Below are 15,809 nucleotides of genomic sequence, written 5' to 3'. Positions count from 1 at the left end.
CCACTACATGTAAGTTTTAAACACAGATTAAAAACTACTGGAAGCAGGAGAGACAGCTTAGCAGTTAAGGTGCTTGCCTGCAAAGCCAGAGGAACTCAGTTCAATCCCCAGGACCCACATAAGCCAGATAAACAAGATGGCACATGTGTCTGGAGTTCATTTGCAGTGGCTGGAGGCTCTGGCACGCCCATTCTCTTTCTCTCTATCTGGCTCTTTCTCTTTCTCAAATAAATAAATAAACAAATAAATAAAATGTTTTAAAAAACTACTGAACTCCCAAGTATAATTAAATTTTATATTTTAATTATTTATTTGAGAGAGAGGGAAGGAGAAAGAGAGATAAGAGACAGAAAGAATGGGCACACCAGGGCCTCCAGCCATTGTAAACAAATGAAGGTACATGTGCCACTCTGTGCATCTGGCTTTACAAGGGCACTGGGGAATACAACCTAGGTGCTTAGGCTTTGCAATTAAGCACCTTAACTGCTAAGGCATCTCTGCAGCACTAATTTAACTGTATTTTAATGATCTTTTGGAGAAACGTAATATAGAAGGAATGTAGGGAAGGGGAATGAATGAGAATAAAGTTATATAATAGCATTCATGTATGAAAATATCATGGGCTGGGGAAATGGCTTAGTGGTTAACAGGTTTGCCTGTGAAGCCTAAGGACCCTGGTTTGATTCCCCAGGGCCCATGTAAGCCAGATGCATAAGGGGGTGCATGTGTCTGGAGTTTGTTTGCAGTGGCTGAAGGCCCAAGTGTGCCCATTTTCTCTTTCTCTTGGCCTCTTCCTCTCTCTCTCAAATAAATAAATAAAATACTATTTAATTAATTTCAAAAAGTTCTTAAAAAACATGCAACACAACCTTTCTTTAAACTTTTAGTGTGAAGTATTCACAAGTTGAACAAAGGGTCTTAAAACTGAGCTGCTTTTCTTTGTGTGTGTCCGTGTGTGTGAATCTGTTAGGAGTCTGTATATGTATGGGCACACGTGCAGGTGCCAGTCCTCCTACAAGTGCAAGAGGTGCTTTCTTCACTGAGCCATCTCCTTAGCCCTCAAATTTGGTTGCTTTTCTATGGACAGTAGTTGAGATTAAGGCTGGAGCATTACACCATGAGTGCAGAGAGGAGGAAAGGTAGACAGGATCATTCAAGAGGAGTGGCTGAGGAACAAGCACACACATCCAGTGTGACACTATGACGCTACAACTACTTTGTGACTTTTAGAATTAGCAAGATTAAGGTCTCGTTACTTATGGGTTCAGACAATGGCCAAGTGAAATTAAATCCCCTTTTCTTCACTCCCTCTGTCTTTTTTCCCTTGCTTTCTCATCAGGGTCTTTCATTTTCACCTATGACTCTGGAACTCTATTACCTGTTGAGTAGATACAATACTTGTTCAACTTAATTTCAACAGGAATGCATACTATACATCTCAATTACATTTAAAAGGATAAATGCTTGACATAATTAGAAGTGAATTATGAATACACATTCTCCGAAGTAAGGAATTCAACAGTTAAGCATAGCAGTATTTTTTCCTCAAAAACAGTTGTTTCTCAAATACATGCAGTACACATGGAAACCCTACATTACCCTCTAGGCCTCTCTGTACAGGAGTGCCACTAATGCACCACCGATTAATTCCACTCAAACGCTGGGCCATTTCTGCAGCCTGATAAGAAGAAAAGAAAAAAAAGAGAATTAAAAAAAGAAGGTAACAGTGACAGGAAGCGCACAGAAATAAGACATACGTGAATTCATGAAACCAGTCTATGAAAAGCTGTACTTCAGGTGAGACTGACCTGCTTTACCTAACAGCATACTTCATGTTAAGTGTCATCTCAATGGGCCATCACCCAATATAACGGTTCTCATCAGTGAAGGCCTGCAACATGCTATCCTGAAATGGAGGGCTAGTCCACACATGCAGAAAAGGTAACATCTCCCTGTACCAACCCAATACTCCACAGATAACTTTCTGTACTAAGAGATGATTCAGGAAGTAAGTCTGAGTTACAATCCATTCAGGTTATAGAATACATTTATAATAAAGGTACAATCAAAATTCTGTACTGTTCTCCTGAAAAAGACTAGACTGCCACAGTCAACTCTGGCTCATATTTATTAAATAGCATATAACATGAGCTTTCTAGTTAGCAGACATGATCCAGCAAGTTCCTAAATATAGTCTTCTCTGAGCTGTATAACACATATTTTGACATTCAAGTATCTGAGTATTACACAGACAGCAATGATTCAGAGCATTAAAATGATTGTCAAAGGCTGGATAGTTCATACCACAAGAGGAAAGAGAATGTGGTGTGTTTAACAACAAGCTCTCAATCAGTACCATTATGGTAGGCTAGCTAGACTTTTCATGCCCCTCTCTGCCCATCTCCTCTCCCACCCAGTAGATTTTGCAGAGTGCCTCACTTTGACAGTAGGACATTCAACCATCTGAGCTTCATCAAGGCAGATCCTCCACCACTCCACAGCTACCAGGGGGCTGGGAATGGCCATGTAACGCTTCTGGTTCCTCAGGCGACGCCCGTCCTCACTATTGCTATGTGGGATATCAACATAGTTTAATTCTGAACGAAGGACATCGTAGGTAATGATCACTATATCTTGTTCAGCCAAAAAATGGGGCTGTAAGAAGCCATCTTTCTTCACTCCTTGATATACCTAGGAAAAACAGCACCAACAGTTACTGCAGAAAGGCTTGTTGAGCTGGAGATATGGCTTAGCAGTTAAGGTTCTTGCCAGAAAAGCCAAAAGTACCCAAGTTCGATTCCCCAAGACCCACATAAGCCAGATGCACAAGAGGACACATGCAGCTGGAGGCCCTGGTGTCCCTATTCTCTCCCTTGCTCTCCTTGCAAATAAATAAATTAATTATATACATACTTTGTACAGGCTTGTAAAGACCAATAAAGTACTCATTTATTCATAACCCTGTCGAGCATGTTCTATTTTGCTTCCAACCACACAAGCTATAAGGAGATCCACACTGGTCTAGAGGAGGGCATGCTTTAGTGGGGAAGCTGATCATCAGAAATAAAGTCAAACGAATAATAGGAAGCAAATGTGAAGACAGCAGTGGAGAGAGGTCAAGTCTGTGGCTAAGAAGCTGAGTTCAGAGGAGCTACAATCTTAGCTATACCTTGAAGTTACATTTAGGGGACTCACAGGTGGAAAAAAAGAAAAGAAAATTGACAGAAGGGGGATAAAGCTTAATCTAAAAACCATGGGCTCTGGCCAGTAAATCCCAGGCCCAGAATTGGGTTGCCAGCCACAGTGAGCTGTTGGCCAGGGAGACCCATGAGGTCCCCAAAACATATGGGCCATTGCCAAAACACTTGATTACCTGTCAGAACTAAAAGGTAAGAACCTATTAATGAAAATACCACAGGATGCGGTAATAGGACATCTGAGTATCATGCTAAAACCAAAAGGGAAACTAACTCTCTCCTTGCTAGCCTTCACAGTGCTAGAAAGCCCTATGAGAACCACTGGAGAATAATGCCTGCAAACAGCATCAATAAGCAGGAGACACTCTGACTATGAAATCAGCCAGTTGAATAAGTAATGAGAAATCCTGCTGGAACTAAGCTGATAACCTCCTCCATGTAGACCAGCTGACAGAAAGCTGGAAGAAGTCATTCTGCATGCAGTTCAATGGGAGAAAGAGAAATCACCAGTGAAGATATTCAACAGTGGACACTGAAAGCCTTATATTTGGCCAGCCAGGCCAAGTGAGCCAACAGGGAAATAGTGGCAGGTCTGTCATGGTGGAAACTAACTGTCCTCTAATTGGACTGGAGGCCCGCTCCATGGGAGGGAATACATCCCTGATACTGAAAACTTAAAACAGGGGGTAGTCATGAGCCCTAGGGGTGTAACATCTGCTGCTGTCTGGATAAATATATATATGAGATGGGGAGGGGATATGATGGAGAATGGAGTTTCAAAGGGGAAAGTGGGGGGAGAGAGGGTATGGGATATTTTTTATAATCATGGAAGTTGTTAATAAAATTGAAAAAAAAAACCCAAAAAATAAAATGAAGAAAAAATATTTTAGGGCTAGAGAGATGGTTCAGTGGTTAAGGTAAATGCCTGCGAAGCCTAAGGACCCAGGTTCAATTCTCCAGGTGCCCTGTAAGCCAGATGCACATGGCAGCACATATATCTGGAGTTTGTTTGCAGTGGCTGAAGGCCCTGGCACGCCCATTCTCTCTCTCTCAGCCTCTCTCTCTCTAATAAATAAATAGATCTTAAAAAAATATATTTTTTACTTTGCTGGGCATGGTGGCACACACCTTTAATCCCAGCTCTGAGGAGGCAGAGGTAGGAGGATCACCATGAGTTCAAAGCCACCCTGAGACTATAGAGTGAATTCCAGGTCAGCTTGCACTAGAGTGAGAACCTAGCTTGAAAAACCAAAAATAAATAAATAAATTACTTTATTTATTTGAGAGAAAATAGAGAGAGAATGGGTGCACCTGGGCCACTACCCACTGCAAACAAACTCCAGAAACATGCATCACCTTGTGCATCTGGTTGATGTGGGTACCAGGGAATGGAACCTGGGTCCTTAGGCTTCACAGGCAAACACTTTAACTATTAAGCCATCTCTCCAGTTCAGAGTAGGAATATTCTGAGGTATAGTCCTCCTGCTACTTCATAGGCACTGACTGGCCTTCATGACCCCACAGTACCATAAGGCCACTGAGGAGGGCCCCTAGGGTAACGGGAGCAGGGGTGAGGGGATCAAAGAATATACCTTGTCATTATATAAAGTAAAATAGGCAGGAAAATAGATATAATTAACAGCTGTGTGAGAACACAATGGTATGGAACAATTATAGCTATTATTCATGACATGTCTTTCATGGTTCATATTCTCTTCAAACTTCAACAACAGTATTGTTGGTTATTATTACTATAGTACACAGGAGAAACATGAGCCCATCTGCCTGTCCACTCACAGCAGAGCTTCTCAATGGTAATACCTACTGCATGTGTTAAATCCTCCACGCCCATGATAGTGGCTGAACTACACAAAACCTACATTTCTGCATGGGAAACACAAGCAGTGACAATGACCACAGGCCACTTTAGCAGATCCTTGAATCTTCCTGTGACAAAGCACTGTTTCTGAGCTCAGCATAGTTCCTGGTACATGACATGTACCTAGCAAAAGGTCCACTAAATGAGTAAGAAACTGAGACTCCCAGGACAATTCTAGAGCCAGGATGTGACAGATCTAGTAGGCAGCTGTGGTTATATAACACTGCTCAATTTTTTTTTTTGTTTTTTGAGACAGAGAGAGGGAGAGAATGGGCACGCCAGGGCCTCTAGCCACTGCAAACTCCAGATGCATGTGCCACCTTATGCATCTGGTTTATGTGGGACCTAGAAAAATCAAACCTGGGTCCTTAGGCTTTGCAGGCAAGCACCTTAACTGCTAAGCCATCTCTCCAGCACCAATGCAGCTTTTAAACTGATTTCTCTCTTAAAGTATAAATGTTTATCCCATCTCTTTTTTCATCTACATGATCAAGAATTCTTTAAAATCTTCACATCTTAATTTTTTTTTTTATTTGAGAGAGAAAAAGAGGCAGACAGAAAGACACTGAGTATGGGTGCCCCAGGGACTACTGCCACTGCAAACAAACATATGTACCATTTTGTGCACCTGGCTTTATACGGGTACTGAGAAACTGAATCAGGGTCAAAGGGCATTCAGGCTTGGCAAGCAAGCAAGCTCCTTTAACCACTGTGCCATCTTTCCAGCCCTAAAAGTCTTCACATCTTAATACTTAGTGCTTCAACTTATAAAATTTGGAAGTCAGAAAAGATATACTCTATTTCTTATTTTCAATTTTCTGTAAATTCTTAGTATTATTACTGTCATATACAATATATATAATAAGTATAGTATGCATACTAACAAAAAAAAGATGGCGGCTGGGGATGTGGCTCAGTGGCAGACTACTTGCCTAGTATGCAAAAGGTCTTGGATTTGTACAACTTTGAAAAATGAAATCATAAAGAAAATTAAAATACACTTGCCCTGGAGTTGGTGCCATATATTTGCAATCCCAGAATTTTAAGGTAGAGATAGGAAAATTATGAGTTCAAGGTCATCCTTGAGGACAGCCTGAGCTACATTAAACTTTGCCCCTCATCCCAAATAAAAAAATAAAACCGAAAAAGCAACACGGAATATGAAAGCAGTCATGAAAAATGAGAATTTCATGTTTTTATCCCTCTTTAACACCACCTGCCTTACCAAGACTCGGAGAGAGGAGGACCTTACATGCCGGTTGATCTCTTCCACCCACTGGTGACAGATGGAGCTTGGGGAGATAATCAGTGTTGCTCTGGTTGATACGGGCTCCATTGCAACCAGGCAGTGGGGGCAATAGAAGGGCTTGACCTTCAGATTCTTCTCTTCATAGTTCACACACTTTGCGTGCTGCCACAGGTGGCATTTCAGGCACTGAACACGAGGCTTGTGGTCTATCTGATCAAAAACCCCGCATATGCACTCAAAGCGATAGTCAGGGCTATTACAGGGACTCATAGTATCAGAGTGTGGGGCGCTGTCATCAGCGAGGTTGAGGGGTTCTGCAAAGCCTTCTACTCCTTGCTCCTGCTTGACTTCAGCAGCACGCACACTTTCAGTCGGGGTCACCTCAGTACTTGCGGAGTCCTCAGAAGCTGCACAAAGGGTCTGAGGATCCACACTGATGCTAGGCTGACTTTTTCCTTTTCTTGTGAATACAACAGGCCTTTTTCTCAGTTTACTACGATTTCTTCTGACTTTATCATAATAGTAGTAAGGGTCATCATCATCATCATCATCATCATCAGAAGTGTGGGATGGCAAGTACTCAGAATCCGTGTCCTGGTTTCCTGATTTTCTTAATTCTTTCTGAACTTTTCTTGAGCTTCCAATTGCCTATAAAAAGCATTATTTAATTATTTTAATAAGGTTGTACTTAATTTATTTTCACAAGGTTGTATTTCTTTTTTTTTTTAAATTATTTATTTATTTATTTGAGAGCGACAGACACAGAGAGAAAGACAGATAGAGGGAGAGAGAGAATGGGCGCGCCAGGGCTTCCAGCCTCTGCAAACGAACTCCAGACGTGTGCGCCCCCTTGTGCATCTGGCTAACGTGGGACCTGGGGAACTGAGCCTCGAACCGGGGTCCTTAGGCTTCACAGGCAAGCACTTAACCGCTAAGCCATCTCTCTAGCCCACAAGGTTGTATTTCTGAAGCTAAACTCCATCCTTACACACACACATATGCTAATTACAAAAAAAAAAAAAAAAAAACACTACAGCAGCCAAGTCTTCTCTATCCTTTTCCCTGAAGACACTCACTGTTGAGAAGTGTATTCTAACATTCCTTGACAGAACACTTTGTTGTCAGAGAAGTAAAAGGAAGGAGGCTCTACATCATAGTCATTTAAGTATATTCCAGAGAGAGTAAGATCAGATAAAGGTGTTACCATTTTTTTTGAGGTAGGGTATTACTCTAGTCCAGAATGACCTGGAATTTACTTCATAATCTCAGGCTGGCCTCAACCTTATAGCGTTTCTCCTACCTCTGCTTCCTAAGTGCTGGGATCAAAGGCATGTGCTACCATGCCCGATTTGTTCGTCTTTTTTTTTTTTTTTGGTTTTCGAGGTAGGGTCTCACTCTAGCCCAGGCTGACCTGGAATTCACTATGTAGTCTCAGGGTGGCCTTGAACTCACAGCAATCCTCCTACCTCTGCCTCCCAAGTGCTGGGATTAAAGGCGTGCGCCACCACGCCCGGCTTGTTCGTCTTTTTAAAAAAATATATTTTATTTTATTTTTGTTTGTTCATTTATTTATTTGAGAGAGAGAGAGAAAAAGAGAGAGCGAGAGAGAATGGGTGTTGCCACTGCAAATGAACTCCAGATGCATGTGCCACCCCATGCATCTGGACCAATGAGGGTCCTGGGGAATTGATCCTGGGTCCCTTGGCTTTGCAGGCAAGTAACTTAACCGCTAAGCCATCTCTCTAGCCCATGTTAACATTTTATGATGTACAGTCTGTTTAAATGAATAGTACAAATTTAGAGGACAAACATATCACAAATTGGAACAAGAATAAATTGCCAAATACTAAAAAAAAAGTAAAATATCATCTAATTACTGTGATTAATAAATTTGTCATATTTTTAACCTTTCTATGTATGTCTTCTCTTGCAATTAGGTTTTGAATGCTAGCTATGTACCAGGCATGCTATAAGGTGCTAGGGTACCAATGTGTGCAATATTTACCATGCCAACACATCTCAGGACCATAACTAGTAAATCCAGAGAGCTAGAGCCAGTAGTTAAAGGCACTCACTGGCTTGCTAAGCCTGCTGGCCTGGGTTAGATTCCCCAGTACACATATAAAGCCAGATACACAATGTAGGCACATGTATCTAGAGTCCTCTGTTGTAGTAGGAGGTCCTGGCATGCCCATTCTCTTTCTTTCTCTACCCCCCTTTGCTGGAAAACAAAAAAAAAATTTTTTTAACATAAAAAAGTAAAGCTATGCTATAGGAATGTTTAACATGGTGTATATAACACAGTGTGTGGGGTGATGAGCAGCTTTCTGCAAGAGGTATCAAAGGACAGGTCAAATATAGGAGTTAGGGTACTTAACACAAAGACAACAGCATTGACTGGAGGTTTTCTTCTTTTGGGAGATAGTAGGATTACTGTGGGTCACCCACTGTGTTCTTCTACAGAGTCTGGGGATAGTAGTGGAGATCCTCTATTCCCAGAAATGGTGATTTTTTTTCCTACTCTTTTTTACAGTGGCCATGCTAGTGGCTTCCTATTTTGATCTATTGTCATTAGTGTTTTCTTGATATGTTTGCAAATATTGTACCTATTTCCTTAAAAGCAACTGACATTACTGGCCCACAGCAAGTAGATTTATGATAAAATATTAAAATTTTGTAAGATGATGACATTGGGAAAATGAGAATTTTATGTAAAAGATTCCAGGTACATTTAAATGTAGACGCACTTAAATCTTGCTAAATGTGCACCAAATCTTTTTAGTGAGCATGAGATTAGGGAAGCTACAACGAACTAATTTACAATTCACTCAAATGAGTACCTGCTATGTACCAGGCATGTTTCTCTGGGTTTAACAGTAACCAAGTTAGGTTTCTACTCTTGAGGGGCTTATATTCAGGAGAAGCCACTGCTGTAGGTGCTTTTCCTAAGGAGTTTGTCCAACTTCATTCATGAGCTTAAGTACCTGTTTTTTTGTCTTTTCACATATATCCTCTTCCTTGTAATTCTTCCCCAAAGTAAAAGTCCCAGAGAAACCATGGCCTTTGATCTGTTTCACAAGTCCTTCAAAAATTAAACATTTCAGCATCCGTTTCAGGAGACTCCTGTTCCGCTGAACATCGTATCTATACATGGAACTGACGTACTTATAGATGGAAAAGATAGAAACTCCTTTTTTCCCATTCATTTCCTTCACAGCTGTCAGGATCATCACACGTGTAGCTAAATGCAAAAGGATTTGCTAGCTTAATCAATATAATTAAAACGAAATGAAATTCAATCTTTACCTGCAATGAAAATGGGTTAAGAAATAAAAGATATACTGCAGTCTAGTACCATTTGGAAAAATATGTAGTAAAATTAACCTCACTATATTATGGAAAAATTACTATATTAGAAGAAATCCAGGTTAATTTGTTAGTCTAATTCTTCAGTACCCACAAAAAGCCAGATGCATTGAGTATGGCATATGTATTTGTAGTTCATTTGCAGTATGGGAGGCCCTGGCATGCCCATATTCATACTCTCTCTCTCTTTCAAATAAATAATAAATAAATTATATATTTTTAAAAAATGAAAAAGAACAACAAGCTGGGTTTCAACACTAAGAAAAGAAAACATAAATAGGCTGAACCCAAAGTACCTGGACTAAAACAAACAAAATTATGTATTTTTAAATCTCTGCTATTATTGTATCTTACAATGAAATCCACTTATATAAAATATAAACAACTGAAAAAAAAAACAATTCCTGGTAATTCTAAGACCTCTCCAAGAACTGCATGAGCTATAACAAAGAAGAAAGAGGAATAAACATTAAACAGTTATCTTCATGAGACATTATACTCACGAGGGCACTGAACTTTTTCTTTTGGTTCAAATTCCACATATTGGGTTTCTGTGTTTTTCACTCTTCCTCCAGAACAAGGTGATGGGATGAAATAATTTACCACTTTTCCCTGAAATATATGGCATTCAATAGTTTACATATTTCCTTTCAGTATTCTGAACTGTTATTAAAACTGACCCTCAGTCCATTAAGGAAATGCAAAACAGTTCTATGAAAGAAAGGGCTAAATAGGACACTCCACATCCAAACCTTACTTCAGTGCTTACAACTATCACTTTTTAAATTTGGTATATAATCTTCAATTTTCAAGTGTGGAATGTCTGAAATTAACTAAGACATAATTTAAAATAAACACACTAAATACATAATACTGAGTAACTTGGAATTAAAATACATCAGTCTGAATCCAAGAAAGAAATTATTACTACTTCAAGTCACATGCTGAGTCACTTTTCTAACAGGAGGAAAAGATTTTTGTTTCTACTCAGTATTCAAATCTGAACACATACACCAAGGTTGTGGACCTGGCAGTCCTTGAAGACATTTAATTGCAGTGGGTCCTTGAGTAGGTGTCTCACTGCAGCAAGAAATGAAGTGATGGCTTCAGATTTCATTACTAGAAGCTGTGCACTGCATTTGCTTCAGTGAAGCTGTTTTATCCTAAACTCTAAAATTTATATATTTAAATACAATTATGAATTTTGGGAGAACTTAAGAATCTGTTTCACATAACAAATCTACTTACTCAACTACCTAATTTTTCTCTGACGAAGTAGTAACTATTATTAGATTCTAAGATTTCCATAGCTAGGGTTTGTCTAATTTTCAAATAATTCTTAATAGCATTCAGTGGAATCTGCAGACAACTCAAGTGACAATAGCATTTTTCACAAATGAGTTCCCTACTAAGTGGTTTGGAAAGTCAGCGGTTAATTCACATGTCCCTTTCCTAGTTGAGCTGTTACTATCACATGAGAAAAAGCCTGTAGTCACAAACATCCCGTTCTATGTTCACCAATACAACCACAGAGTGAAGAGATGGTATTGACCAGAGTGCCAAGCCAGTGCTTAGTATTTAATCCTTTGGAGATTGTATTTCCTTGTCCTCCCACTCCCACATTGCTGAGCACTAGCATACTCCTCTGTACCTCAGGGAGGGTAGGGGCATCTTGTTTGACATCTTGTCGAGTGTGTGTCAGAATCAGAGCCAAAACCTCCACTGTCTTCCCAAGACCCATCTCATCTGCTAAGATTCCACCAAGCAACTGTGGCCCAGATGGTGGGTATTCACGGATGATGCTTTGGGAAAAACAAGAAAATATATCACAGGAATGTGAGTATAAGTTATACTGTTCTTAATTAGTATTCCCTAAAGGGAACTAAAGAGATTCATAAGCCAAAATGTATTGAAAATCTATTTTAGGGAGAAACATTTTAAATCTCTAAGTCATAAATTTGGGTAGTTTAATAGTCAAAAATCCAGAATTGGGCTGGAGAGATGGCTTAGTGGTTAAGGCAATTGCCTGCAAAGGCTAACAACTGACATTCGATTCCCCAGTACCCACTTAAGGACCAGTTGCACCAAGTGGTTTTTGAAGTTTATTTGCAGTGGGTAGAGACCCTGTCATGCCCATTCTCTCTATCTCTTCTTTCTCTCTCACTCTCTGCTTGCAAATAAATAAATAAAAATATTGAAAAACAAAACCTCAGTGGACAACCAAATCTGAAGAAACAAAACTGGTAAATATTCGTAATTTTTTCTCTCCTATAATCAAAAAGAAACATGTCTGCCTTCTTTCTATGATCTTTATGGATCTATAAATAAAAAAATGTACAGGGCAATATCTACTGAGTCACTAATTATGTTTAAAGATCCCTAAAATTCTTTATAATATAAATTGATAAATTTAATTTAAAAATGTAAAAACCCACACTAATACACAAGATAAAACTTTACTTAGCATGGAAATTTCTCCTTCAATCTTGATACAGTACCTTGCATCCCCTATAATACCTTTATCTGTTGAAAACTGACCAGTGCTATACATTCTAAGTTGACCTATCTATAATAATGTCTAAGATATAATGCTAAGTCTATCCTATCTGTAACAATGACTAGGAAGGTTTAGTATTCCTTTATGAAGTACTTCCAAAACTAAGCATGTTATAATCTTACAGTTTTTCATATTACATTTTTAAAACAAACAAACAAAAAAAAAAGTTTTGCCTTACCAGCCTGTGTATGGATTATAGTACAATTTCAATCCCTCAGGCGTAATAATTTCTCGCCATAAGAAGTGCAAGGAATTGTCTAAAGAAAAAATATCACAAGAGTAAATTTTTATTTGCCTCCCCTTTTATCAGATAATCATATGAGGATAAAAATAAAGTCTAAATATAGGGACATGGACCAGGAGGAAACTTCCTATGGTAATAGAAATATTCAACATCAGCACATTGGACAGAAACATAGCAGCAGTCACACGTACAACTTTTAATCTGAAATTATATTTTAAAAAATAGGGGGGAAAAGGGGCTGGAGAGATGGCTTAGCAGTTAAGGCTCTTAGCCTGCAAAGTCAAAGGATCCAGGTTCGACTCCTCAGGACCCATGTAACCCAGATGCATAAGGTGGCACATACATCTAGAATTCATTTGGCTGAAAACGCTGGTGTGCCCTCTCTCCCCCCCACCCCATCCTCTCTCTCATCTATCTGCCTCTATCCTCTCTTTCAAATAAATAAAATAAAATAAATAGGGCTGGAAAGATGGCTTAGCAGTTAAGGCACTTGTCTGTGAAGCCTAAAGATGCAGGTTCAATTCCCCAGGATCCATGTAAGCCAGATGCACAAGATTACACATGTGTCTGGAGTTTGTTTGCAATGGCTAAAGGCCCTGGTACACCCATTCTCTCTACATATCTGCCTCTTTCTATACATATCAAATAAATAAGTAAAACTTAAAAAATAAAGAAGTTAACTAAATTTTGAAGGGAGTGAAGGCAGTAGGCTCAATCATTGGTTCTCAGAAAGTCTTAACCATAAAATGGAAGGAGCTCCAGGTTTAATGAGAGACCTTGTCTCTAGGAAATGAGGCATATTTGTGTGCAATGCACAGGCCTCATATGTGGAAGAAACATATGCATCTGCACACAAATATGCATCTACACACAGTTTCATGTACACACCAACAAAGTTTCTTACACTTGACTATCAAGGTTCTCATCTATTCAGGTTCTAAAAGAAATTCTTAAGTTACCATATCATGTAAGCTAACTTCATTTTGTTTGTTTGCTTGAGACAAGTGCTTCATGTAGCACAGGCTAGACTTGAACTCACTATGTAGCCAAGAATGACCTTGAATCCTGGACTATTCTGCTTTACCTCCTAAATAATGGGATTACAGGTGTGTAGCAGCTTTAAGCCAATTTCTTAGGTTCTAAAAATTCCCATCAAGGCTAAAGGAAAAACTATTCTCCACTTTTAATTTTTCTAGATTTCAACTTTGAAGGATTACTTCAAAAAGACATTTTGTTCATAGTCATTTCTAGTGTATTCTCTTTCCATTATGCTTTATTTAGTGGTAACTCCCCTCCCACACCCCTTACAACTACCTCTTAGAATCCATCCGATCACTGAGCCCTTCCTTAGCTCTCTTATACTTGCCACCAGTAGGAGTGGTTCTGAAGCATTCTTGTTGCAGCATCCAGTTGACAGCATCTCTCTGGTATGGCCGTAACACCGGGATCAATGCAGGATGCTGGACATCTACTTGGACTGACTGTGTTTCTTGCTGATGTGTTTGCTTCACAAAGTGATAGAGCTCATCAACGTCCTGTCCCTCGGGCTCACTCTCTGAATCTTCCTCATCTTCCTCCAACACATCTGTATATCCAACAATAATGCACCCACAATGTCATCTACCTTACAGAACAAGAATATTTTTCTGAGACATCTTACTATATACTCTAAACTGGCCTCCAACTCAAGATCCCCTTTCCTCAGGCCCAAGTGGCACAATCACTGGCATTTATCAGCAGGCTCAGCTAATAGCAGCCCTTATTCTAAGAAAATGCCACATTCTAAATCAGCGCTGGAGGTTGTCCTCTATGTATTCTGTGACTTGAAATCCCTAATCATTCACATGTTTTTCACATTTAGATGTAACTATACATTGAATACTGTCTGGTATCACCACCATGTGTGTATTTGTCCTTTCCTCAGTTATTTTCATAGATCCTGAGAGAAGCTGACATATTCCTGAACTGTGGGAAATTAATAACCACCTGAAGAACTGAATGAATTTCAATTTTTTTATGCCTGAAAAGAACAGGCACCTAGTAGTGGCAGCAGCTAGTTAGAAAGCAAGTGTGTAAACTATTCATGTAAGGTGATCAGATTTATTTGATGGGCATGACGGCCCATGTTGAAACACGAAACAAATCTGAAACACATTTGTAATTCCTTCAGCTAATGTCTTATGAAAAGGAGAAGAAATGAATCATTTATTTTGTAACTGTTTTCAAAGAGGCCTAGTCTTATGGAATATACCTGACATGCTTTACCAAAAAAAAAAAAAAAAAATGATTATACCAAGTAATCCACAATTTATCATAAATAAAAAATATATATTTATTTTACACCACTACAATGTAATAATTACATAATTATGAATATCTAAATATGAAGTTTTTCTTAGAAGTGTGTTTTATAATTTTCAAATCACATTAGTTTTTTAAAAAAGTACAGTAAGAGAAATTATGATTTTCATTCTTTTTTTTTAATTTTTTCTTGTTTATTTATTTGAGAGCATCAGACAGAGAACGAGAGAGAGAGAGAGAGAGAGAGAGAGAGGGAGAGAATGGGCACACCAGGGCTTCCAGCCACTGCAAGCGAACTCCAGATGTATGCGCCCCCTTGTGCATCTGGCTAATGTGGGTCCTGGGTAATCGAGCCTCGAACCAGGGACCTTTGGCTTCACAGGCAAGCGCTTAACCGCTAAGCCATCCCTCCAGCCCATGATTTTCATTTTTAAAAAAATTTTTGTTTTTAATTTATTTGTTTGAGAGTGACAGCGAGAAACGAGGCAGATAGATAGAGAGAGAGAGAGTGCGAGAGTGAGAATGGGCGTGCCAGGGCCTCCAGCCACTGCAAACAAACTCCAGATGCACGTGCCACCTTGTGCATCTGGCTAACATAGGTCCTGGGGAATTGAGCCTTGAACCGGGGTCCTTAAGCTTCACAGGCAAGCGCTTAACCACTAAGCCATCTCTCCAGCCCCGATTTTCATTTTTGATAGGGTCTCACTATGTAACCAGGTTAGCTTCAGACTTTTTATATAATCTACACTGGCCTCAAACTGCAAGATCCTCCTGCCTCTGCCTCCCAAGTGCTGGGAGTATAGGCATGCTCCACCATACCTTCTAGAACTCATGCAATTAAAAAAAAATTCTAGACTTACTTAGAAGCATTCTTTCTGGGTATGGAGAGATGGCTCAGTGGTTATGTTGCTTGCTTGCAAAGCCTAGGGACCTGAGTTCAATTCCCCAGTTTCCACACAAAGCCAGATGCATAAAGTGGCACATGCATCAGGAGTTTGTTTTGCTATGGCTATTTC

General features: G+C 39.5%; 1 protein-coding gene across 1 annotated transcript in view; it reads right to left on the bottom strand.

The window, feature by feature from the left end:
- Shprh (SNF2 histone linker PHD RING helicase) overlaps positions 1 to 15,809 on the bottom strand; it is an 86,029-nt gene that overhangs the window by 55,817 nt on the left and 14,403 nt on the right. Inside the window, exons 4-11 of the mRNA XM_004651145.2 lie at positions 13,859 to 14,077; positions 12,427 to 12,505; positions 11,343 to 11,493; positions 10,195 to 10,303; positions 9,310 to 9,566; positions 6,302 to 6,973; positions 2,440 to 2,691; positions 1,600 to 1,678 (exon numbers count right to left, since the gene is read on the bottom strand). Coding sequence (XP_004651202.2) covers positions 1,600 to 1,678; positions 2,440 to 2,691; positions 6,302 to 6,973; positions 9,310 to 9,566; positions 10,195 to 10,303; positions 11,343 to 11,493; positions 12,427 to 12,505; positions 13,859 to 14,077 — 1,818 coding nt within the window. The remainder of the gene's footprint in view (positions 1 to 1,599; positions 1,679 to 2,439; positions 2,692 to 6,301; positions 6,974 to 9,309; positions 9,567 to 10,194; positions 10,304 to 11,342; positions 11,494 to 12,426; positions 12,506 to 13,858; positions 14,078 to 15,809) is intronic.

The sequence above is a fragment of the Jaculus jaculus genome, chromosome 9 (genome assembly GCF_020740685.1).
Source record: "Jaculus jaculus isolate mJacJac1 chromosome 9, mJacJac1.mat.Y.cur, whole genome shotgun sequence".
Classification (NCBI taxonomy): domain Eukaryota; kingdom Metazoa; phylum Chordata; class Mammalia; order Rodentia; family Dipodidae; genus Jaculus; species Jaculus jaculus.
This window is presented reverse-complemented; position numbering and strand designations above follow the sequence as displayed.